At 41.1% G+C, this 27596-nt stretch overlaps 1 protein-coding gene across 1 annotated transcript; it reads right to left on the bottom strand.

The window, feature by feature from the left end:
• Positions 1–79: 79 nt before the first annotated feature.
• Positions 80–27596, bottom strand: bmp7b (bone morphogenetic protein 7b). Its single transcript, XM_077728542.1, has 7 exons — positions 26800–27596; positions 6070–6262; positions 5095–5243; positions 2590–2793; positions 1532–1608; positions 1339–1449; positions 80–739 (listed from the first exon to the last, which is right to left on the bottom strand). Exons 1-7 carry the CDS (start codon positions 27206–27208, stop codon positions 590–592), a joined length of 1293 nt encoding a protein of 430 aa, XP_077584668.1. The 5' UTR covers positions 27209–27596; the 3' UTR covers positions 80–589.

Raw genomic sequence — 27596 nt, 5'->3', positions numbered from 1 at the left:
TCCATGAGAAGTGTGCATATATTCACGCCTTATTCATTTTATGCTTAAGGATCCAGACGAGAAAAGAGCTACACCTTGGTAGGTCAGTCACAATGAAGTTTACTTTCAGCTCAAAAATTTTTATGTGAAAAGAGAAAGCAGGGAGAGTCACAAAAACTCCCATTTGATTGACACCTAAGGAAATAAATAGTCTTTGCTTTGTTTGACAACATTATTTACATATTATTCTTATAGTTATAAGTCCTAACTGGCATCCAGGTTCTGTCGTAAGAAATCTTTAACTATATGTATCAAAAGAAGAAACTAAAAACCGAAAACAAACCAGATTGTTGATGGCAAATGATTACACCGCTTAAAATGTCTTATATACACAGTAGAAAGCACAAATGTGCGTGTGTGCGCATGTGTGTGTGTGTGCATGTAATCAAAAATTCCATTTCAGGCACACAGCAGTGTTTACTTGGAGACAAGTCTGAAGAAGAACAAGAGCTTTTTACACACAGGGAATTGTCAGCATTGCACCTGATTACTTGTGAGTTAGTGCAAGTGTGTGCTTTGCGAGTTCTCACATGTGAAAATGTGACAGCTTCTAGTGACAACCACAAGCTCTGACCACCATGTTGCGGTACTTTTTGAGGATGACATTGGAGCTGTCGTCAAAGTACAGCACTGAGATGGCATGGAGCTGCGTGGGCGCACAACAAGGCTTAGGAACTGTCTCTGGGTTGATGAAGTGAACCTGTGAAAAGAAATAACAGAAATTAAGAGGTCACCTTCAGAAGTGGAGAATTCAACATGCTGTTCACTGTTCACAAATCTGAAGTCTCAAACTCCTCTATATGTTGGTTGTTGTTGTTTTTTTCTTCATGTGTCATTTCAGTGAAAGAAACATTATGATGATGCTTTTTTCATCTCATCTCATCTTGTGAACCGCTTTATCCTCATTAGGGACGCCGGGGTGCTGGAGCTAATCCCAGATGTCTCCGGGGCAGAGGAGGGAGACACTCAGAATCAGTAGCCAGACGATCACAGGGCACAAGGAGTTGGACATCCATCCACATTCACACCCATACCTAGGGGCAATTTGGAGTGTCCAACCAGCCTACCATGCATGTTTTGGAAATGTCGGAGGAAACCGGAGTACTCAGAGGAAACAGGAGTACCCAGAGGAAATCGGAGTACCAAGAGGAAACCCACGCAGATCCGGGGAGAACATGCAAACTCCACACAGATGGACAAGACCTGGATTTGCACCCAGGACCCCAGAGCTGTGAGGCCGACGCGCTAACCATTTGCACTACCTGTGACAAATTTGATTAGTAAACCATAATAACTCACAAGTGTTTGCACAATGGCGTGATTGGTGGCGTTCATGTAGGAATTGAGTGGGAAGGCGCACTCGCCCTCACAGTAGTATGCTGCGTATCCTTCAGGGGCGATAATCCAGTCCTGGGCGTAAGGAACAAGTTTCATTTACAAAGTAGAAACAGAGGAAGATTGAGACATGACAATTGGTGTGAAGAGTTTGTACCTGCCACCCGAGATCTCGGAAGCTGACGTACAGCTCGTGCTTTTTGCATGCCTGCTTCTGATCAGTGCTGCTGTTCTCTAAGGATGAAGAAGAGATGGAGCCATTTGACATCCTCAAACAACAATTAGGCCAAATGGACATACAAGTCCAAAATCTAGCACAAGCCTTTCAAAAGTCACAATCCTAAATCACCCCCCAGATTCTTTGCCTACCAGCTCGGTTTTAGGAATCAGGAAATTACAGCTACCTTTTAAAATGTCAACCCTCTCCTTTTCATAATCTGGCAAACACTGCTGCACTGATTCTGCTGCATTTCTGCCCCATAAGGATTCCAGTTGAGAGTGATCACGAACGACTGGTTCTCATCATCCACCTCGGGAAGCTGCTTGAAAAAAGTAGGCTCATGTGTTTGTGGCCCCGGTTGCCCCACAGCACACCCCAGATGTGCTCCACCATAAAAGCCTTTCACCTCCTCATAGGGAACATGGGCCCAACTGCTCTTGTAATGCTTGTGTAAATAAACAAAGATAGCCAAGGGAGTCTTAAAGCTCTGGCATTACGTTCTAATGTTTCAGCAGTTCACATAATCCTCTCGCACCTCCAATGAAAGGTCATGTAATATAGACTGCATGTTTTACCAGGTTTAAATATCACTAATGTTTCTAATGCTTAATTATGATTTGATATAGTCAAAATTTTAGATAATTTGATTGAAAAAATGGGTAAACTGGCAGGCTTCCTCACGGATACATTGGAAAACATAATAGTGCTAAATTTAAAAAAATGGAACAGTTCGTAATATCCCAATTCACCTCTCCTAGCTTCAACTGGGAGCAAGACAAACAATAGGCCCTATTGAATAGTTTATCCACTCGGCGTCCTTTTAATTTTTAAATCTTAATTTGAATGTGATACAATTAAAGTTGACTGTTGCTTGCAAAGAGATTCGTTAAGAATTTACAATAAGCAAAAAAAGGTTTTTTATTCTATCAAGCAACAACAGTTGCTGTGTTATTTTGCTCCTTCGCCTTGAACAATTTCAAAAACAAATGTATTACCTGCAATGTTGGCCATTCGCAGGGCTTCTTGGCTCTTGGCCCCTTTAGAGCGATTCGGGTTACGCTGCTTGGAACCTCCTTGTGCTGAGCGAATGCTTCGCAAGTGTATCTCAGTGGCTTTGAAAAAGGCCACCATGAATGGCTGTTTGTTTTGCGGTCCGCTCCGACCAATCAGCCCTGCTGCACGTGGGTTTATGCTGTCTCCTACAGGGGATTACACAGAGAAGAGTGCAAAAGAGTCAGATCGTAAATTAGATTTATTTTAAATTAACGTATGTAATGTAATTAGAAATGAATTAACACAGGCATAGGCGAGCTTGGTGCTTGCCTCGGGTGGCATTTAGCGGAGAAGGGTGGAAGGGGCATATGGCTTTGGGGAAATTCAAAGTTTTCTAATAGCCAATCTTGAGAAAATGTTGCGATAAGTGACGTCACGATGATCGAGGGATTACTGTACATGACATTGTATTGCATTATGCCACATGGTATGTCATTGTATATATATTTTCAAACAACAGTTAGGGCGACCCGGCAGGTCGAGTGGCCAGCTTTACAGCTCCTGGTTTCTGGGTTCAAATCCAGCTCGGTCCACTTGTGTGGAGTTTGCATGTTCTCCCCTGCCCTGCGCAGGATTTTTCCTGGTACTCAGGTTTCTCCCACATTCCAAAAACATGCATGGTAGGCTGATTGGATACTCCAAATTACCCCTCGATATGAGTGTGTGCGTAAACGGTTGTCTATCTCCTCGTACCCTGCAATCGGCTTAGTGAAAATTCAATGAACTTCTATCATTAAATAACCATCATTCTGATATAAAATGTTTAAATTGGTTAGAGAGCAGCTAGTTGTTGATGATTTTTTGTACATGCTACAATTGTTAATTCATTGGCTACAAATGATGACGCTAGACATCCATTTTGACTGCGAGGGCTGGCAGTTACTGAATGATCGCTGCCACTTTTCATAGTCAAATTCTTGTCAACACTAGTGAAACACACATTTAATGCCAGCGAGCCCAAATTCGAATGAATTGAACGTCTATCTTTTAGTGGTAGTGAACGAGTTCAGGTTAAAATACTAGTTGTACCTTATTAGGCGTGACTCTTATTAAGACAAAGAGAGAGTTTAATATGTTTAGATCCGAATTATTTAGAACATTATGGTTGTTTCCTCGTGCGCTGTGATTGGTTGTCCACCGATTCAAGGTGTTCCCCGCCTGCTACCCATAGTTGGCTTAGATAGCACCTCCCGTGACTCTTGTGAGAATAAGCAGTTCAGAAAATGAATGAATGAACTGCATGAGCAGCTGTATTAAAATGAGTTGTTTTTCCCCAGATAAATTACTGGGGCCAGTTCCTTCACATTGACTTAACTTTTATTAAAATTATATAGTAAATACCTTTTATTACATGTTTAGGTTTTATGTCATAAAGGAATAAATACATGTTAAAATGAAACACAACAGTGAATGTTCTCTTTTCTGCCTGGTATATAAGCATCACCTAAAGTTCTCATGCTAAAATTGGCCCTTGACCTCACTCTCCCTCACTCCCATGTCAAGAGGAGGCAGTGAACAACATGAAGGCCTCAATTTTTTTTTGTCTGTGTGCTTTGTGTGGCACATGTGCGTGTGGCCCTGTGCTTGCACAGAAGAATGTGCATTTGATCACCATTTGGTGGTAAATCAAGGCTCCTGGTTGTCGCTGCCAGCAGACCGTCCTTTGTGCCTGTCTGCACATGCTCACCCATAACCGTCATGAGCACTTCAACGCACATTCTGAGTTTCCTCATTCCATCCTTTTACATGAAAGCTTCTTTTTTTCTTGCAAAGCATGTTCCATCTTGAGAGATCATGTTGTCAATCACGCTCTTGTAATCAACACTTTTTGTTGACAATGTCTTCCAAAGACTAACGTAAAAGTCTGGCAATGACAACCTCGAGCAGTGATTCTGAAAAATCTGATAAAAGGACCGACTTTCTGTGAACTGTGTTGGTGGTATCACCGACAGTGGCGGGGTATGATGCAGATTTCTTGATAATGATTCACCTTCAGTAAAACTAAAATAGTGTGAAGTAGTTAGACGCCTCAAATTTCTGATAATGCGGGTCGAATTCCCAGTGAGTTCTGGCCTTTCTGTGTGGGGTTTGCATCTACTTTATGGGCTTGCGTGGGTTTTCTCCGGGTACTCCGGTTTCCTTCCACCTCCCAAAAACTGCATGATAGGCTGTTTGAACAGTCTAAATTGCTCCTAGGTATGAGTATGAATCGCCCATGACACTTGTGAGGTTTACACGGTTTGGAAAATGAATGATTTCATATAAGAACTGTTTAAATGCCAATAAAGTTAAATAAAACATATGTTTTCCACCTAGAACACATAAAACTCTATTTGGAGAGAAAAAAGCACATCATTTCAAATGATTGGACATAAATATACAACTCGGATATTGAATATATATTTATTGAACTTAATGCCTCAGTTCTGAATGATTTTGATACTGACCGTTTGTGCCCTCCAGAGCCAATTGCAAACCCAAATTTCTTCTTGGGTTGAGGACCCAGTGGTTGCTGGTGGCTGTCACATCGAAAACCAGCCAGCCCTCCTCTGCAGCCCAGATGACTCGTGAGTCCAGAAGAAAAAGGTCAGACTCTCTGTGTAGAAGATAAAATTGTGACAACCAAACGATCACAAGGAACAGCACAGATATTTAAATGAATTTCTGGCAAAATCGAAGGTCAGGAACATTAGTTGGGGGCTGCTTACAAATGGAAAGACCCAAGGAAACAATTCATTTCCTTAATTGACAATAATAGATTTATGGGAGACAAGTTAATGACGAGTTCACACTCTACAAATTTCACCGGGGGCTGATGTTTTGCAGCAACAAGACTCAAAAAGTAAAAAAAAAGTGTTAAGATACAGTATCGCATCTGTAATGTTCTGTCTGTCTTCCAGTCTGTCCTTGTTCGTGTTCAGTGTTTGTATTTTAGTACTGTTTGTCGCCACGTACTCACCATAAAATTACTGAGATATTGACAAAAGTTTTTTTTAAACCATATTTTTATCTCAGAGTTCTGCATCATTGGGTATGTTTGTTAACTGACTCATGAAATGAAGGATAGAAAAAGTCAGAAGGATGAAAATTGTACAAATCTATGAGAATAGGAGCATGCAAAATGGCGTGGAGTAAAGCAGATTGTTGAACCACAACCTTCATATTTTCTGTTGGCTCGGTGAATGGTTTCTTTGATGAAGAAGCTAGGATCCCAAATCCAGCAAGCAACAACACATGGGTTTATCTAAATGTTACACAATCCAATGGTTGTTTTAATGAGTACAAACTTATAACTATGCCTTTTCCTGTATCTGCATTCTCACCTTCTTGCTACTGTCACAATGAAATTTCCCGAATACGGGATGAATAAAGTTATCCAATCCAACTAACATATTTTTAAACAAAAATCCAGAATTATTCACCTGTCAGAATGCTCCTCCAGCACTTGATATATGCTAATGCGAAAAGTTTCATTATCGAAACGTTCATGGATGAAGTCTTTATAAATCCGAAACTCAGCAGCAGTGACCGCCTCGCCATCAGGTATCTGGGACAGGTCAAATCGGAATTCTCGATGATGCCGTCGCACTGGCAGGAATTCCTTGTCATGCTCCACTGTGAAAAAGAAATAAAGATGGATTCAGTGGTAGTTGTTATGTGAGCCATCCTTGTGAAAATATTTGTCATGAAATGTCGTTTCAAATGACGCTGTAAATAGCTGCCGTTTGGGAGCTTGTGAGTGCCATATTAACAGCACATGCAAAATGATATTGTTTTGATGAGGGAGTAGAAGCGCTCGTGGTTAAAACGAAGATAAAGACGCGGGTACACTATAAAAAGTTTACGAGAATTTCTTCATCCTCAGCCCCAGAGAGTCATCCAGTCCACCATTCATCTGGTTCTCGTGAGTCAAAACTCAGCGTTTGGAGTAAATATCATCTCTTCAACAGTAACAACTCCATTGTAGCCCCTCTGGGTAGTGAACACCAAAATGACCGCGATCACCCCTTGGCATGTTCCCTTTGTGTCCCTGCAGGATGTCCCAGGGAATGAGGCCTCAAATCTCAACATCTCCATCAAATTTACCTTTGTGATTATTTGGCAGGCAGATCTCACGCAACCACGGAAACGCTTAGAATCAACTCCTTCCAAAATCATGGTTCCCAGCTCTTTTTCATTAGGTGTCCAACTGTCAGTCTCTTTAAAGCTTCCACTAATTAGGGTCAGGAGTTAGCCAGAGCTTGTGTGTTGTGACAATTGGGAAGAGTCAAAGAAGGCATCTTTAGTCATTTGTGTACAAGGGTGTGCAGCTGAAACAATATGTTTACACAATGTAGAAAAGCGATCAGATGTTCAGTATCCGCACCCTATTTTTGGAGTTTCAGGGATTATTTGTGTTAGGTTTCTGGAAGAGTAAGTGGAGGAATGGACCAAACAGCAGGTAATCAGACAGACATGAAGCACTGGGGTCCATTAAAAGTGTTCTCTAATCAACATCCATTTACTTTCTAAAAACAAAGCTTAAGACAAACGGGAAAAAGTTAGAACCAAAAGCAAAACCAAAAGGAAAAACACGAGAACTCAGCAAAGGTGAACAGGAACTGACGATGCGACAAGGATCTGACAAAGACAAAGGGTATAAAATGTATAACCTTGTTAACCCGTGTCTGTGCATTTATATTATAATTGCACAGACAGGGGTTGACGAGACAATAAGAACCAGCTGGGTGACAGGAGAGGAAGCAAATAAGGGCACCAGGGATGGGGAATAACAGGGGAGATAGTTGGGTGATCACAAGGACAAAACAATACAAAAAAATGCAAAATAACCCACAAAGGAACCCCTATCTAACAAATGCATTTTGTCACAACATCTGATATAATCGTGTAGTGTTTTCAGTCCCATCGAGCTTGGATTTAAATCAATTTGCTTTTAAAAGAAAAAAAACTATGGGGGACATTGCGAAAGAGCATTTGATGAAACGATACAGGAGACAAACTCACGATCCCCAAAACAGTGATCAGTGTGGAACAAAAACTTGCATTTCCATGCACACACACAACATTTGACCTCAAACGCATGGAGAAATGCTCACAATGTACGTGCAAGCGTGCAGGTGCATGTCTTGCATGTTTTTCTGCACACGTGCATTTGCAAATTTCTCACATGCCACTGAGAATGGCTGAGGAAAATTATAGTTAATCATTTCAGTTCAGCGGCCACCCATTTTTCAGCAATAAAAATAAAAGTATTTCTATTGCATAAGATCAACTGAAAATATATTCATGGGAATGTATTGCAATCATTTCCCACCAATAATCTATTGCCGAACAAGGTTTTAGCTCCACCCATTGAAAGTTCCATACTAGTCAATGACTTGCTCTACAAAAAACACGGAGGAAAAAAATATTGGGGCGCCCCCCGGCTTCACAGTGGGAGCTCAAATCCAGGTCGGTAGTAGGGTTTGCATGTTCTTCCCGGGCCTACGTGGGTTTTCTCCGGGAACTCTGGTTTCCTTCCACATTCCGAAGACATGCATGGTAGGATGATTGAACACTCTGAATTGACCCTGAAAAAGTCGGCTGGGATAGGCTCCAGCACCCCTCGTGGCCCCAATGAGGATAAAGCGGTTCAGAAAATGAAAAATGATGAGAAAAAAAATACAGGGCAGTTTATTTTTTCTAACCGACATCATACTCATGCAAAGGCACATACACGTCCCACTTTTAATGAGTTTTTCTGATGACAGCACACGTGTTCAAAAGTAGCTGTTGGCCATGAGTAGGTGGAATGATGTCATTATTATGCATGTTCCACTACACATGCCTTCAATGTTTTACTCTGTGTGCACTACTTTTAGTTTGTGTGCACTACTTTTTGTAGACCTGCTGCTTGTTTTGTCAACTCAGTCAACTTTGGTTTGATTCAAAATGTAATTAAACATAAATAATGTCCGCACTTACCAACTTCATAAGTGTAACATAATAAATATAATATATTAGAATGGCTGCTCGGCGGCCGAGTGGTTAGCACGTCAGCCTCACAGTTCGGGAGATGAGGATTCGATCCCAGGTTGATCTTCACTGAGTGGAGCATGTTCGCCCTGTGCTTATGAGGGTTTTCTCTGGCCCCTCCGATTTTTAATATTTTCACTTATCATCACAAGGATCGTGGGGGACGCTGGAGCCTATCCCAGACTATTATGGATTGCTGGCAGGGGATACCCAGAATTGGTTTCCAGCCAATCACAGGATGATTGATTATGCAATATGTAAGTGTAGTAAATACTACTATATCTATATATGTCATGTAGTGCAGTGATTCTCTTGGACCCATTTTGTGAAGAGATCAGTGGCCTAGGTATTCTTGTTGGATTTTACCAATCAGTTTGACAGTTATCATCAGTGAGAAAAATACCCATTTTAGTTTCCCTATATTGGTTGACCATAAAATAAATCAAATAGAACTTGGTAGCACGTCAGCTTCAGAGTTTTGAGATCGTGGGTTTGGTCTACAGTGGGTTCTGACCTTCCTGTGTGAAATTTTCATGTTCTCCCCATGGCTCCGTGTGTTTTCTCCTGGTGCTTTGGTTTGCTCTCACCCCGAAAACATGCATAGTAGGCTGGTTGAACACACTGAATTGCTCCAAGATATAAGTGTGAGCGTGAAGATAAGATGTCTGGAAAATCAATAAAATAAAGTTTCAATGTGCACCTTTCGCCCAAAGAAATGAACCACTAAAATTTAAAAGAAAAACACTAACATTCTAAATATAGCTTACGTAATTGATTGCATATGAAGTGATGTAATATGTAAAGGTGAAGCAGAAAAGTACCTGGCAACTTTACAAAGCTCAAACCTTACTTTTTATGGTTCTCAGCACAGGGGTAGTTCTTTGAGAAGAAGCCAATTGAGAGTTTCCGATCCCAATGCACTTTTTAGGTCTTTGAACAGCAAATCTCTTATGAAACCTATTGCTTTTCCCTCTGAAATCAATCTGAACTAATGTCAAGATACAAAGCCAAACCTTGAACTTTCGTTGATAATTACAGGTTTTCCTGCCGTTTTTACCAGTTCCAAAAGATACTTATTAAATCATGTCTCCCTCACAGTGAACTTAATTACCCATTCCAGTTGAAATCCACTAAATCTACAAAATCCACACCTTCAATGAAGTAATCCAAATTGGATAAAGATTAATTTAAAAAATGTGTCCATTAAGAATGGAAGAAGGGAATTAATACTTTTTGAGTACTTCTTATACATCCACTGTGCATTTCACTTAAATCTTATCTTGAAACTTTTTATTTTGTGTATATTTTATTTATGTTCACAAAAGACTGAAGACTACAAATATTGCATCAACCCTAGATCAACCAGAATCTAAAAAAATCTACCTTTTAAATTGGATTTGATAACTTTATTTATCCCGTATTCGGGAAATTTAATTGTGGCCGTAGCAAGAGGGTGATTGGACAGAACAACATAGCAAAGGCACAAATCACCAAATCAAATCATAAGGACAGAAAAGCAGCAAAAAGAAAAAAACGAGCAAAAGTGGACAAAGCTCCCGCCGCCGGCTACCACTTGAACAGCGCCATCTTGGTTGCGGTAACTAAAACGGATACAGACTCAAAAAGTTGAACAAAAATTGCAATTTATATCAAGATGAAGGATAAAATAATCCACACGGATGTGTGCTCACCGTAGCAATTATATTACAAAAATATATGTACATAAATATAAAAGTAAGGATGCCTCGTGATGTAGAAGTTCACTTGACTGACTTAAGTGCGGGGAGGCAAGGGCTCGATTCCCGCTGGTGGCCGAATGACTAGTAGTACAGATGGTCGTTTGTCTCTCTGAGTGCCCTACGACTGACTGGTGATTAGTCTAGGGCAGGGGTGGGCAAACCGGTCCTCGAGAGCCGCTGTGTGTGCAGGTTTTTGATCCAACCGATCAGGAACCGAAAATACGATTTCTGTAGAAAACAAGAAGCATCTGACTGCAATCCACAGATTGCAATTGTATGACATCCGATTGGTGAAAAGGTGTCTTCTTTCTCGGTTGGAATAGTTTGCCCACCCCTGGTCTAGGGTGTAGTCTGCCTTTCGCCTGAAGAAAACTGGATTAAGCTCCAGCAACCTTTCAGACCCAAGAAGAATCCAAAACACCTCCGCTGCCGGAGCAAGAGCAGACAGATCTGACGGCTCACATTAGCGCAAGTGTCTGCTCAGCACCATCGCACCTCTCAGTAGCACCTTGAACACTTCCGCTGCACGGCAGGAGGGCGGTGGATCTCACCCCTGGCAACTCCAACACTTTGGCTTAACGTTCACCCCACACTTTTGATGCCTTCCGATTTCTTGACATATCTGTTCCACAGCATCCCTGAAGAGTTTATTAAATCAAAAAAAAGAACCGATTCCCATGATAAATGTTAACAGTACATTTTTTTTCCGACAGGATCTGCAAAGTTCACAAGCCATGGGCTTTTGATACACAATATAATGATCCACCTCTTTCTTTCTTCCGCCCAGTTGCTTTGACAATGTTTTAATTACAGCCTGGGGAACAAGTAGTAGTAATAGTTTCCAAGAGCTTGGGGAAGAAATAGGAATCAAAGAAGGGACAAGTCACTCAAGATGTTTATCCCATAAAGCTTAAAGAGGGTTTACTTTTTCTTAGCTAACCACAGAATTGTGATTACTATGTCAAGAAACTTCCTGCCTACTGCTGTCTACTGATGACATCATGCCCATCTGATGTATTTATACTTGAAAAAGGTCAACAGTTTCACATTAAAACTTGGTCACGCTTGACAATTATTAAATAACTTGCCGACACAAGCAGATCCACACACACACGTGTGTGTGTGTGTGTGTGTGTGTGTGTGTGTGTGTGTGTGTGTGTGTGTGTGTGTGTGTGTGTGTGTGTGTGTGTGTGTGTGTGTGTGTGTGTGTGTGTGTGTGTGTGTGTGTGTGTGTGTGTGTGTGTGTGTGTGTGTGTGTGTGTGTGTGTGTGTGTGTATGTGAGTGAGTGAGTGGTTGCCTGCCTAAGGGTGTGCATGTGGCCCTCAGACTGCATGTGTACAAGTTGAAGCAGTAACCACAGAAAGAAGAGTCTTTTACTTGTGGTCAAACCAAACCTTTACAAGTTCTTGAGCCTGCAGGCTGTCTGTAGATCACAGATCTTGGCATTTCCTTTCTGTCAGTCCAGTTAAAACAGCTTTTCTCTCTGCAGCCATAAAGCATGGTGCTTAATTCCACTTTATGATTCACAGGGCATCATTCAATAAACATTTACAGTATACTCCAAATGCCCCAGCCTGGAACACCAAGACAGTGTTGCACACTTGCTTGTTCAAAGACAGCTAAGTACTATGACGTTTAAATTATTCGGACTGATATCCCAAGGTACATGAACCTAATTTCAGGCTTAATCTCGCAGTCACAAGATGAGTAAGCTGTCTTGTCTCAAAATCTCTGAAGCAAAAGATGTGCTTAATATGGATGAAACATTTCTAAAACACCACAAAGACTCTCTGATAGCACCATCAACTACAATTATGAACAAATCCCTGAAGGAGAGTCTGTTCCCTGAACCTTGGAAGTGCTTAGTCCTAACACCAGTCCTTAAATGAAGGAACCCTTCAATAACCATCAACTACCGACCTATAAGCATCTTTCCAGCCATCTTAAAAGTCTTGCAAAAGATAGTAGAGAAGGAAATTGTGGATCACATTAACAGCAATCCATATACATTGAACAAGCTAGAATTTAGAGACAATGGCTATCTTCAGTCTAGAAAACAAAAATAAAAACCAGATGAATAGATGTATGCGCTTTTCATTGATCTCAAAAAATAATTTGACACCATCAACCACCAGCTACTGCTAACTTAACTGTCTAGTTTTAATTTTTCATTAAGCATGCTAAATTGGATTAAATCATACATATCAGTTTGATCACAGTGTCTCAGGATACAACATATAAAATCTACTTCACGGAATAATGGTCTTGGGGTTGTGCAGGGGTCAGTGTTAGGTCCATTGCTCTTGAGTCTTTTCATAAATGTTCTGCCAAGCTGTTGTCCTTCAATTATCACCTGCCAAATGTATGCTGATGATGCCGTTCTATATGTGCCTGCGAGAGACAAAAACTTGGTGCACGGGAACGGAAACATCCAATGACAAGTGTGTATAACTGGCTTGACAAATTTAACATTTAAACATATCTAAGACTCCCTGCATGTTCTTCTCAAAAAGAGTGACACTTGGCAATGATCCCAACATTTTTGTCAAAGGTAAAACAATCAATGTAATCCAAGAATTTAAATACATAGGAATCACTCTTGATTCACTACTTGGGTTTAAACAACAGATAAAAACACTCTGAATAGAATTAAATTCAATTTGTCCAATTTTAGGTTCATTAGAAACAATCTAACTCCTTAGTCAGTAAAACTGTATTATAACACAGTGATCCTGTCACACATGACTTACTGTTTAACAAGTTGGTCATTGGTCTGAAAGACAATACTAAAACCAAGTACTGTAAGTATTGGACAGAAAACCAAAAACATTGCTTCACTGTCATACATGTTAATATGTGATATTTAAAAACACAAACGCCTGAACTAGAACTTTTTTGTTTATTATATTTGCAACCTGGATTACTACCCAAGGATAGCTGGGATAGGGTCCGACACCCCCACAACCCTCGTGAGGAAAATCGCAATAGTAAATGAATGAATCAATGAATGTTTACTTGCTGCCAATAAACTTTTAATAATGAATAGCAAAGTAAAACGTCCAAAAATAAGAAAATGATCATTTCATATCTCATTTTCTGGACCACTTTATCCTCATTATCCGCAGGGTTGCTGGAACCTATCCCAACTGACAACGGGCCAGAGGCAGGGGATCAGTGGCCAGCCGATGCAGGGCACGAGGAGACGGACAACCATGCACACTCACACCCATACCTAGTGACAATTAGAGTGTCACTAGATATGGTGCCATACATGTTTTTGGAATGTGGAAGGAAACCAGAGTACCAGGAAGAAGCCCACACACACCCAGAGAGAACTCCATACTGGTGGACGTCAGCTGGATTCAAACCCAAGACCCTAGAACTGTGAGGGCAATACACTAACCACTCGCTCCACCGGGCCACCCTGAACACAATCCTATTCTGTTTTTTTATATTTGTGACCTGGATTAATGCTATGTATACATACTTTATATCCCAAGTACATTATCGGGATACCACCTTTGAAATGAGCATTTAATTGTGATATGGGCATGCTTCATTCAAAAGTAATCTTGACATTATGGGATAAAATATAAAGTGAAAAGCTATTTAAAATTATTTTAGAGTGAGAATGAAATGCTTGACTAAGATCTACAAGAAAGTGATTAAAAAGTTACCTAATAACATTCTCTTTACAGCACCTCCAATTAGACAGGACTGTCCTGCAAAGGTGATAAACAATAAACCAATTTCCTTAAAAGTAGAACAAAACACCATTCTCAGTTTAACTGATGTCAGCTACGGCGAAGTTGAACCCAGGATGCAAGAAAACCTCACCTTATATACACACAAAAGGCTAATCAAAATAAACTCAAAACAGCTGGCTATAAGAGGAGGGGGGATACACGTACACACATACACACCCAGACAGTACACATACAAGGAAGACACACTTCCAACATAATGTGACACTGGTAGAACAACATCACCCACCACCTGTTCAACCACCACCAGCTCTCGGCATACAATCATCACCATCAAGTTGTTGGTAAGCTTCATCCTTTATTGTTTTTGGAAAATTCCAGGCGATGTATGTGAGCAAACAAAGCCTTTCAACCGATTGCACGCAATATTTTCAATTACACATAAACATAAAGATGGGTAATGCAACATTACAAAGCATATAATTTGTGGTTCTACCAGTGTTGTCCAAGTTACTAAGAGTAAAAGAGCGATAGCTATTATTACTAAGTAATTATTACTAAGTAATGAGTATAAAATATTATTTGGCTGGCCTCCAATTCAGGGTGCCCTCTGCCGGGTGCCAACCCAAAAACCTCAGTAATGTTTGTATTTCCATCTTGAAAAGCCTCCACTCTCAGTGGAATCCCCACTTATCACAACAGTATGCTTTTGGTGGGAGTTGGGGGGGGGGGGGGGCAGTTAGTCAGCCATACTAGAAAGATCCGCCCTATAATGTGAAACTTTCCAAGATTGGCTAATCCTGACACCTTGCCCTATGTTAGCCTTATCAATAGCCTCTTTTGTGATGTGCTTTATTCACATTAGAGAAAAGCCATGTGGAGTCAAGAGGATTGTTCAAGAACTCTATGGAAAGAGAGAGCACTAGAGACGTCTATAAATGACAAATAGACTTACTGTGTCGGTGCAGACATGCTCTTGAACAGATAAAGTCGTTTCATTGGCAATGCAGTAACGTGGGTAATGCTTATACTGTAACTATAGTACCGTTATAGATTGAAAATGTAAGGCGTTACGTTAGAAATTACATCAAAAAAGTAGTTTTGTTATGTAAGATAACATGTAATGGCCTTACTTTCAAAGCTGGGTTCTACGCCATAAAATGTGAGCAAAGCTGTAAATGGTCCAATATAAAACAGAACAATCTACAAACTTTATGACATAATGGCACATACATATTTGTTGCGATAAAAAAAAATAGATCGATATGTCAATTTCCTCTATTGAGTGACTGGTGGTGCAGTGGAATTAATCACTTGACATCCCTGTAGGCAGCACTTAAATGCATTGTAATAAATTGTCTGGCTTTATACAGTTTGTACTTTTAATTTCTTGCTCACTAGGTCTTGGTGCAGGTGTCCTTCAAGTCAGCCGGGATTGGTCCCAGATTTCCGTAACCAAAACAGGATAGAGGCATAGAAAATGAATGGTCATATTCAACTCAGTCAAAGCTTGAAGAAAAGAGCAAAGATCAATCATTGGAGGGGAAGTAGCCCCCGCTATCCATTTCACTTATAAGGTAATCTGGATGGAAAGCGAAAGTTATGTATGTGCAACTACAGTTCTATAAATCCCGGATGACCGCCACAGGGGTGCTGAATGCACTGAATAATCCCTTTGCACATGCAGACTGTGAATACCAATAACAACTAGGTCAGTTTCAGTCCCTACAAAACCTTCTCGCGAGAGCACAAGGAATTTGAGTGACTGAACGCTCTACCGGTCATGGGGCAGATGAACTCCTCTGAACGGATGATGGGACAGGACATTCACAAGACTGTCAAGCAGACCGATCAGACAAGGGACCACCCATACTAGGATGATTACCAACAGCTGGGCAGACACTGTGCCCAACTGGTGGGCGACAGAGTGGACATCGGGAGGGCAATCCAACAGCACCATACCATGCCCCAAAATCATCAAGTCTGAAAGGGACCAGAGGGGACCTCTCCAAACTGAAATGCGAAAAGGCAACCTCAGATCCCCAAGCACATATGTTGAGCTTCTATTTGGCAAGGATGGTCATAAAAGTCTCGTTAGCCCGACAATACGGGCAAGCCTGAGCAGCCCTTATGAAATGTGAAATAGTGAAAATTTCCCAGAAGAGAGGAAGAGTCTAAAGAAGAGCACCATGCACCGTAAGCAGTAATACTTGGTGACAAGGCAGGCAAACTGCATGTGTTACAGATCATGCAGCACATGAAAAACCCATAAAACAAAACAGGGAAAGTCTGAAGAACCATAGGCTGAGCAGGCATGGTAGCCAGATGGACCAATTGGAAGCTGAAACAGCTCAAGCGACACCTCATATCATCTAATTTTCTGAACCGCTTTATCCTCACTAGGGTCATGGGCTCAAGCGCTACATTTATCAAATAGGTTATTTGACTAAGAAGGATAGAAGTGAAAAATAAGATAACATTTAAGTCAGTTTTGTGCATAATCTACTGAAATGTATTTTGATGTTTTATTCATAAATATTAATCATTACATTTTATTATGACTAGCTCATTTATGGGTAGTAGAAATGCACCTGCTGAAGGCAGGTGTGATAATGGTGTATGGCCATAGCGAGCACTTGTGATTCTGCCTAGTGGTCCTCAGTGTGCTCAAGGAGGTTGTCAGTATGCCCAGATGTATAAAAAATTAGAGGTAACATTGCTTAGGAAGGTGAATTCGCAGCTCTGACAGGAAGTCATGAGGCTGCTTGTGACTCAAGTAGCAAGTAGCCACTGAGAATAAAATTGGAGACACTTTGATAACAGATACCTCTTCTTTTCACTCACACTGAGAATAACTTTCTTGGTTCCCATGATGACAAAGAACATTAAACACACTGGGGAAAACACCTGAAACAGCCCAGTGAGTTAGAGCTCTGTGACAAACATAGGTCTAAGGCACAAGGAAAGGCATTATGGAGACGCAGCCCCGTTATAGACAACGGGACGTTAGCGGGGTATTAGGAAAAACCCTATTAGAGGTCAGCCAGGTGTTGCGATTCAAGAGTCAATGTGATTTTTACCATAGATGTACCACAGTCTAAATTCAATGTACATATTACAGTTGATGGTGCATTACTGTCATCCTTTCGCCTTAAATTTAACTCAAAGTAAGAACTGACCTAAACTCTGATCGATAGCAGCTTCATCCTTCTTTGCTATCTCTTCAACATGTTGCCATTCGCACTTCCCTCGCTCCCTCTCCTGTGTTGAAATATAAACTGCATTCTCCCTTGCAAAAGAATAATGATTTTGTAAAAAAAAATTTTAAAAAAAAGAATCCAACAGCCCAACAACCTCTTGTCAGTTCCACATCAAGAGACATTGAAATAAGGGTCAATGTGGTACATTTTTAGTTGTTTTCTATAGTAATAGGGGGCCAACTCCACCAAACCAAACGTTTCCTCACCTTACGATAAAAATACTTGCTGCTGCTTTTGCTAGCTTTGATCTGTCTCACAGAGTCTGGTCGGTATTATAGGGTTTCCGCTTAGGCAGTGCTCTGCTAGGAGCTCAAACACACATCATACAATGCCAGTAACTGGGGAGGGAAAGTGGCTCTGAAATAGCATTGCATTATGCACAAGCACATAAATGCAAAAGCACATCTAGTTCCCACAAGGAATGGGGATAAAAATCGAATATGAACACAATTCATATTCTTTTCTGATACTACTGCTTGCTTATTTTTATTCACCCCAATTCTTGTTCCCGCCTAAGAAGAACCGCTTTATCAGTTTTAGTACTAATTAAAGTGCAGAGGAGTTTGATATGCTGTTGGTCACTGATAAGCCAAGGCCAGAGTAACCCAGATGAAAGGAAAGTGGCAAAAACGCTCCAAATAAATATTTATTGCAAGTTCTGTAAATACAAACTATGCCAGTTTAGTGCAAAGTGACTACTCCAATAGTTTAATCCAAATGAACACAACATTCCTGGCAAAGAACAAGCACTGGCCATCACTGTGGTAAAGCTAGAACACCCACTGCTTTGTGAATATAGGCTTTTGGAAAATTCACCTTTTTGTAAACTCCCACCTACCCAAGTGTCATTCCTCTTAGCGAGTGCCATATCATGACCAAGAGTGCATAGAAGCTGCTGCTTCCTTCCAGATGTTATTTCAGACTCCTGAGTTCAACAGGTGAATCTCAGATATCCCGTGCAGTTTTTTTCCTGGAACTCTTTGGGTAGCTGTCAGAGATGCAAAATTATTTCTCTTTGTTTCTGGTATTCATTTATCCTCCAGCCCACTATATAATACATCAAATCATGGCGGGCATTAAAAAAGAATGACCTGACAGGAAGGCATGCTATCTCTACCAACTGTAACATTCCTCTGCATCTGTTCACTCCCTGCTCTTCACAGGGCAGTAAAACATGGACTGAATAACACTAATTAGCTCCAGGAACATTCCTTTTGGGCATCTGAAAAGTGCAAGCATGTTTTTTTCCCCTGAGCTCAAACTTTGACTTGTACACAGTTTTTTCGGAATATAACTCCACATGAGTATAGATCATAAGCTAAAATATGCACAACAAAGAAAGAAGGATAAAGTCGCACCAGAAAAAAAATTGTGATTTTTCGGACTATTATGATGCTGTAAGACAGGGGTGGCCAACCCGCGGCTCGCGAGCCGCATGCGGCTCTTTGCCCGGTTTCATGTGGCTCTTACGTCCATATCAAAGTTTGTATTTGTGTTTTATTTTTATTTGCGTGTGCGCTTCGCTTGAGTTCAATACGGTATTTTCGTCCAATGCGCATGTGCTTGGGATGAAAATACCTCAAAGTTTCCCAGTAGGAGCAAGGTCATTTGAGTAAACGTTTTTAACAGAGTGGGAGAGCTCCCGTGAACCAGAAGCGACAATGAACAGCGTCGCGCACACAAAAAGTATCCCAAAGATCGAGCGTCGGCTGAAAAAGCCACACCCCCTGCGAGGCAGACCAAGGCGAGAGTGCTCAGCCGGGAGCAGCCAATAGGAGAGCGAGGTGGACACCCAGGTGGTGGGCGCGCTAGTTAAAAGCCATTCATAATAAATGACAGCTCACAAGGAGCGAACGTTGCGCAAAAATAGGCTCTGATTTTATGACAGAAGTCCCACTAAGTAACATGCATAGAAAAAGAAAAACGCTATTGTAAATTATAATATTTTTGTTTGCGGACTTGGTTGAACTGAGAGTTTGTCTGTGTGAGACAGTGCACACAATGTTCATTGTTGATAATGACTGGCCTGTGCTGTTAGTACTGTAGGAGTCAATTTATGTCATTACTATGCTGGTGTGTGACATTTACAATAAATCTGTGTGATGTGGCTCTTTGCGGTAACACGGTAAAAAATGTGGCTCTTGGTCTCTGACTGGTTGGCCACCCCTGCTGTAAGAGATCAAGAATAAATACATGATAGAAATTGCAAACTCGATAACAGGCTAAATAGGTCTCAGTTAATGTAAAAAAAAAACTTTCAATTAACAGCCCACCTCAGATCATCCCAACAATTTCAATGCCTATAGGAACTGGTATGGCCCATCTACAACATTGTACTTGCTCCTTTGTATGAATACAAGAGTATGTTTCTAGAAATTTTGTGTATCATTGTTTTGTTGAAATTCTACCTAGCCCTGATGTAACTTTAACATTGAGACTTTGTTGAACATTATTCTCAAGAAGCCATTAATTGAGTGAAATCCACTCAACCCAATTTTGAATCAAATTGCCGGAACCAGGACTAACTCCACAGCATGAGGACTCTGCTATCAAATTTTACTGTAAGTTGCAAGTGCTTTTCTTCGTGGTGTTCGTTCATTCATAACACCCCTGGTTTTCACAATATAACTCTATGTATTTGTTTTATCGTTCCACAAACTTTTCTTTCATTCATCTTCCATACCGCCCATCCTCGAAAGGGATTCGGGGTTGCTGGAGCCTAATCCAGCTGTCTTCAGGCAAATGGCAGACTACACCCTAGACTGATCGCCAATCAGCCAAAGGGCACACTGAGAGACAAACAACCATCCGCACTCCCAATCATATCGCCACCAGCAGGGTTGAGTAGCCCGCACCAAAGTCAGGCGAATAAACATCTACACCACAAAACCTTGTTCCAAAATAAAGGTGTTTGTGACGTGTTCTAGAAAATGCTTATTATGCATCCCTCTCTCTCTCTTACAGCTGATTCTTTGTGTAAAGTGCGGTAAATTGTTGAACAAAGTACATTCACACCATCTGCAGCAAATTATATTGTAGTTCGGTGGTGGTGGTGGTGGTCTGTGGTTTGTCTTTTGCCATTCACACCAAACTTCTCTTTGGTATTGATGAAAATTTTCTTGGCCTGTCACTTCTGGCCTTGCTAACAATTGTGTTTGTTGTATTCCTTCTTACATCATTTTCCTGGCTGTAGTAACTAATGGCCAAAATGACAGAGGTAGATTTTGGTATCCTCAACTAATTTGATTTATAAACTACTTAAAACCATCAGTTGAATTCGAAGTGATTTACCTAAACACAAAAGCAAGAGATCGAAACTCAAACAAAAACAACAGTACATACAAAAAATATGAAAATCAATAAAAAACAAAGAAACAAGAAGAACAGGGATTTAACCCGTTTTAAAACAGACATTAAAGGCCTTTGTCTGTGGCGTAATGGCAAAAGATATACAATTTGGGGGCAGCAAAAGTAAAGCCCTATTCCCTGAGCTCATGCTTTGACCTTGGTACTTCCTGGAGCAGCTGATCAGGTAACCCGGAGATGGAGTCACTCAGAACGGTGAGGTGGTGTTTATCAACCAAATGCAGGGCAGAAAGAGCCTTAGGGAGTTCAGCATTTCATTGCAACCAAACAAGATGATACCTTTTCATCAATTCAGCCAGTTTGGAGAACCCTGATATCATTCATTCATTTTCTGAACCACTACCTTCGAGCACTAGGTGGGGGACACACTGAATTGGTAGCTAGCCAATCAAAGCGCACAAGGAGACAGACACCCATACCAAGGGGCAATTTAGAGTGCTCTTAACCCTCAACCACCTATTGTGCAATTTTTGGGAAGTAGGAGAAAACCCACGCAAGCCAGGAAGAACATGCATACTCCACACAATCAGGACTGACCTGGAATTGAACACACCCAGAGCTGTAAGGCTGACACACTAGCCGAGAAGGATCCAAGGAAAAAGGAACATGAAGGGGAGTTGTGACTACTGTTCTGTTTTGTACAATGACATGACACCATTAAGACAATTGCCAAATTCAATGGCTATGACCACATTGTCATCAATCTCCTGGACCCCTTGTTGCAAACTGCATGCTTATTCTAGATTTCTAGCTAATTTCCTGAAGCAAGACCTCATCCTCATTGGGCACTCTTCAAGGAAGCACCATTTTTCAACATGAATTTTGAATTTTCTAGGAACATTTTTTTTAATTTGGACAGTTGTGAAAAATACAGCGACAGACTGAAGCCGCGAAGTGGTGAGTAGTGAATGACCTTTCCACGTTCATACCGCTAAAAGTGTTTCAACATTAGATGCGGATTCATCTACCGATAACACAGCGTCAGGGCAACATGAAATTCAGTATCTTGCTTAAGAACACAGGGATGAGGTCACCAGGCTGAGGAATCAGCCCAAAAACTATGGATTAAGAAACAAATACTGACCCACACCACTCAATACTTGGAGAATCAATCTACATTTGAAAATCCTGATGACCAGATTGACTAAAATATGTTTGTGTTCATGAGGGTGGGATAGTGAAAAATCAAGAGTGTGTATGTTTGGGTTCCGAGAAGGTATGTTGATGTATCCGGAAAAAAAGTGGGGAGTGGAAAAACACAAAAGAAAGTCTTGAAATTTTTGAGCGTAGACCTAAACCTGATGAGGTCCAGAGGTGGTGCTTGGAGGCTAAACACAACAAATCCCATTGGGGATCTACATAAAGTGACTGAGCCAGTGCTGATAATCAATAATATGTTTTGGGCAAGAAAACAAGGGACACACAATGTCGTATTGTTTTGCCTGCAAGATGAATTGGAAACAGGGCAAAGCATTATGCCGGACGGAGGTTTCAGTAAGGGGCTCAGAAAATATCACGTTTCCCTGCACAGCTGCTCTGGCCTGCAGACAGCTGGAAACATCTATATTAACCTCTGTTCCACGTGCCGTCCACTGCAGAGGAACACAAGGAGAAATAGGCACATAGGTGGGGAGAGAGTGGATGAATACATGCCTCTGGTATGATCGGAGTGTACAGCTCTTAGAGCTGGTGACACAATGCTGACGGAAGGCCCAAAACCGTGATCTAATCTCAACAAAGTCACTAGTTATGAATTATCTTCTTCTATGGTTCTTAGTAGTTTCATGCTAAAGGAATAACAGGCAAACAACCAAGGGAGTGTTATAGCATTGCCATGTGGCGCCCTATTGGGTCACCAAGGTAAGGCAAAAAATAATTTCCAGGTGAGCAGAAGTCACTCAATTCCTGTCACATCACACTAACATCAATTGGTGAAAAATTCAGCTTTCCAAATGAAATCTTTGAAATAACAACACAGAAGTACATTTAAATTATTTTTTAAACTGCTTATTTGTGGAAAAAAATCACACCTGGCACTGATTACAGCAATACAACATAGAAATACCACTTGTTCCTGTTTATTGTGTGAAGACATGATAAATGATGAGGAACTTTTTTAAAGCTTGTACTGGAAAAAAAACCACCCGCTGAGTGTGCAGAATCCCACGCTGCTTTCTTTGTCTCAATCCCAAACGCACTGAGAACTGTCTCACTAAAAAACATAGCGGCCTTTACAAAATATTCATTCATTCATTTACTGAACCGTACTCACAGGGGTCACTTGGGGTCCTGGAGCCTATCCCAGCTAATTATGAGCACCCGGCAGGGGACACTCTGAATTGGTGGCCATCCAATTGCAGGGCACGAGGAGACGGACAACCATTCACGCTCACACTCCTACCTATGGGCCAAACAGCCTACCGTGCATGTTTTGTGGATGTAGGAGTACCCAGAGAAAACCCACACAAGCCCGAGGAGAACATGCAAACTCTACTCAACGAGAACCAAACTGGAATCAAACCCTCGACCCCAGAAGTGTGAGGGAGATGCACGAACCAATAGGCCTCCCCCTTTACAAAATAATCCTACATTTATACATTAATGAATACAATTCTGCTTAAATTTAGAGTTGTTTATAATAAAAAGACCAATTTGTGGTTAGTTGTGCGTAACTCCTGAAAAATAACTATTTCATAGGCAAGATATTAATGACAAAAAGTCATGCAGAATGCAGACACCAAAGTTACATTACAAGTTTGTAACTCTGCACATACAACTTTTACTGTAACTGTGCATATAAATTTTAATTTGAGCTGTGTATAATTGAGAAAGCCAAACTCCAGTCAAAGAACTTTATAAACGGCACAAGTCAAAGCTGAGTTTTTTTAATGGAGGAAATACTATTTCAGTACTCTATTGTTACATGTGGTGGAGGAGTTAGTGTACATCTTCCTAAAACTAATTTTTAAAGTTGGAGTATGCCTTGATGAAGTGGAAGTTGTGCTGGCTCATTTTGCTTTTATTTCTATTTTTTTTGGTCTGTCTGCTCATGTCAAAATAATTTGTTCTGACCAAAAGTGTGATGCCTGAGTGTCCATGAAAAGAGACTATCCGATAATAATTTTAATCCGAACGTAAATCAGTTTAAAGACATTTTGTCAAAGTAAACATGTTACTACTTTTAACAGCTGAAATGATGTCTCTACCTGGCACAGCACACATATACATTTCAAAGTGCCCCCTTTTGGCTTCATATGCAATATGCATGACGTGTTTGGGGTGGCCCAGGCTGCGTGCATCGCAGAGTGCATTCTAAACGTATGCTGTAAGCCATTTACACAGCTGGCCTTTCAAAAGAGGGTGACTCAGCGAGAAGACGTCCCTGGATGGGGGGGTCTGTCCCAAAATCCGCACCAACCCTAGTTGGCCTCTCACGCAAGTAGACTAAAAAAGAATTCTAATTCTTATGGGTGACAAGGCAGAATGAGTGGGATTTTGAATTTCATCGTAGTGTAAAATTAATAATAAAAAAAATTGTCATAAACCAGTGGATTTAAAAAAAAAGGCCTTGAAGGAAATGGTAGGTTAATGCACCTTGTCACTCAGGTCCCAGAGACTTTCAGAGAACCAATGCACTGTTTTTAAACAAAGGCCACACAAAATTTACTTCAGGCAGCCTAAATAAAAATAAAAACCACAATGAGCAAATGTTGAAAGGAAGGAATTTGGAGAGTAAATGGACAATCCATCTGATTCTCCTCCAAGCTTTTGGGAAGGCAAAGAAACAAACTGTATCTGCTGCTTCTAATCAAGCTGTTAGGAAACTGATGGTATCACAAGTGGCAACAGAGCTCTATTGGCAGATGTTATATATTAGGGAGTACATAATTTGTTCCTAAATGATGATTAGGAAGTCTGAAGGACTTTTGTTTACTCCAAAACTCCCTAACATCTGAATGGAAAGTAACCAATGCATGTTGCTCATTTTTTCGCCAAGAAAAGCTTTCCTTCTTCCCCGTTTGTCATCTTGCTGCATTCACCGTTGGTTGCACACTTTGCGAAGACTTTTGACTTTCAGAGTCTTTGTGGTCAAATCCATCTGTGTTGCAGCCTGTCGAAAATAGTCACAATGCAGCAGCTACCACAGTAATTACACAGTGCAGCAGAGGAGCCACTGTCACCTCCCTATTTCCTGCCAAGACACTCCAACAATGATTCTTTCCAAGTGTGCAAAACCCGAGCTCTCAATTCCTCTTCAGTAAGTTTATGTTGACTTAAAAATGTACAAGAAATGCACTGAACTCCTATTTGAGTTAGAAACATATCCTCTGAGCATACAGACTCATTGTGTAAGCAACTGCATCTGACTCAATTAAGCATGGCTCATAACTGAATGCCCTTTGTTCTCCTGCTTGGGCACTCATCGGAGCGCCTCTGAATTGAATTTTGAAGGGATCACCCACTGCATTTTGATCACATTTTGCTACTGACTCCCTCATTAATCTGAAAATCCATGCTGGACATAGAAGAGACCTGCTTCAACATCCATAGCGACAGCAACAAGGAGTAGCTGATGGAGCAAAAGTTACCAAATCCATTTTGTGACAGTGATTCTGCTCTTTTCCCGTCTATGCTGGGGATCAACCAATAATCATTCAGGCTAATTATCAGGGCCAATATTTGTGCATTTGACTTATATCGGTATCGGCCATTTTTTTTTTAAACCAGGCCAGCCGATATAAAGAAATCAATTTAAAACTGGATTATTTTGGCTCAGGTGCAGCTGCGCTCTTTCTCTCCTGCCTGTTTTCACCGGCTCTAACATAAACGACCAGCTGCTCGTTAAATCGAGAACTTTGATGTTGTTGCGTCTGCTATACTTCCATTCGCGGCAACCTTTATTGGTAATAAAGACGCACACAGACACACCAGCACAAATGGATATTTGACCCCTTACCCTTCTGTAAACAAGTTGAATTGTACATTCAATAACTTACATCAGAGGTAGACAACCTATGGCTCGGGAGACATGTGTGGTTCTTTTGTTGGGTGTATATGGCTTCCCGCTAACTTTTGTGGTAAAATATTAGAACTGCTGGTTAGAGACCTAAGTCCCAAACGCACCAATGGGAGCGTCACTGTAGCGCCGACACTATCTCTAGCGCCTTTTTAATCATAATTTTTCTTCATTAGACTCTTCTGTTTGCATACTCTCATGGATCCTCATTGATTAGCAACAGTGAAAAAAAGATTCTCTTTTTTACCTTCAAGGAGCTGAATTGATTAATAAATGCACACATTTTCATGTATTTTTACCTTCAAATTATGAGTCTGGCTCTCAAGGAATAATGTTTGAAGATATGAATTGTTTATGGCTCTCTTCGTCAAAAAGGTTCCCGACCCCTGACTTATATCAATGTAAGTTGTACAAATTCTAGATATATTAGGGGTAGAATAGATCATTTTGACTTTGTGGTTTAATAAAGTTCTACAATGAGTTTAAATGGGCATTTTTTTAACACGATCGGTATCATAATCGGTATCGATCCTGAAAACTCCACATCGGTCAGTCACTAGTCTACGCCACTCAAAAATAAGTAGGAATGTTTGCACGAAGAAAGTCAGTTTGCAAGCTCCATGCAGACTTTCTAGTAGGATGGCCACACGCCTTGCTTTATTTAAATGCCTCATCCTGGTCAGCGTTAGGTTGTTGTTGTTTTTTGCACCTGAAAACAACATACATCATACTTGTGAAGTGCGAACTGCAATAGGAGTACTCCAGACATTATGGAAAGGCTCCATCATCCTTGTGATCATTGTCAAATGGAATAATAAATGTTGTTAACCTGCAAAAAAGGTTTCTTTAGGGAATATACTCGAATGGGATGTTGCAATATCTTTTCCTTCAATTCCCTTTTTTGCTGACCACCCAACTTGTGGGTCATGTGCGTGTGGACTCAGAAATGACACGATTTGTGGCCTCGAATTTGACCATGACTGGACAGTGTATAAAACACAGCATGCATATACATACATAGTGTTCTAAATGAAGCAAAATGCATCCTACCTAGATTTACAAAGCTCATGACCATGTCTGCATCATTCAGGAAGTTGTTGTCCTGTAGGCTGGCGATGGGTGGTGCCTGCGTGGTGAAGATGGGCTTGTATGGATAGGAATACCTGTCGTCGTCCCCCTCTGTTGACATGGCATTGTACAGGTCCAACATAAACATGGGTGCAGAATTGTGCTTGCCGTGAAGGTGCGGTCGCGGCCGGTGTGGCAACCCCAAGATGGATAGAATCTCCCGCTGCATCTCTCTGCGCTCTTGGCTCCTCAAGCGGCGATGAATAAAACTGGAATGAAACTCGCTGTCCACGGAAAAGTTTGTAAAAGTTGTGTCGGCGACGACGCAGTAACTGCAGATTAAAAGCAAGGCAGGAGCGCGTCCATCCAAAAGCGCTGCCATCGCAAACATGCCGCGCGTAAAAGTCTTCGACGCTGTTGTCAAGCGGCGCAAAAATGGTGAAAGCACCTTTAGCAACCGCGTTCAATATCCCGAATCTGCCGCCATTACGTTGGGGAAATTCTTCTGATCGTCACCGTTCGACTCGAAGTCCTTTTTTTGAGGTTTCCACTATGGGCGTGCGGTCATCTGTCGCTGGTCTTCCTCACAACCTGAGGGGCTGCACACCGCCGTTGGGACGACTAGTTTTGCCGCTGACTATACAAGTGCAAAGTGGAAGCTGACGCCTTTAAGCAGGAGAAAACACATCGAGATGGGAGGAGCAGGAGAAAGAGATCATGAGAGTGGCGGTTGAATCGAGACGTGGGATTTCTATTCTCAGTCCATTCACGCAATGGTC

This window comes from Stigmatopora nigra, chromosome 1, assembly GCF_051989575.1.
Source record: "Stigmatopora nigra isolate UIUO_SnigA chromosome 1, RoL_Snig_1.1, whole genome shotgun sequence".
Classification (NCBI taxonomy): domain Eukaryota; kingdom Metazoa; phylum Chordata; class Actinopteri; order Syngnathiformes; family Syngnathidae; genus Stigmatopora; species Stigmatopora nigra.
The sequence above is the reverse complement of the archived record's forward strand: the minus strand, read 5'-3'. Positions and strand labels throughout refer to the sequence as shown.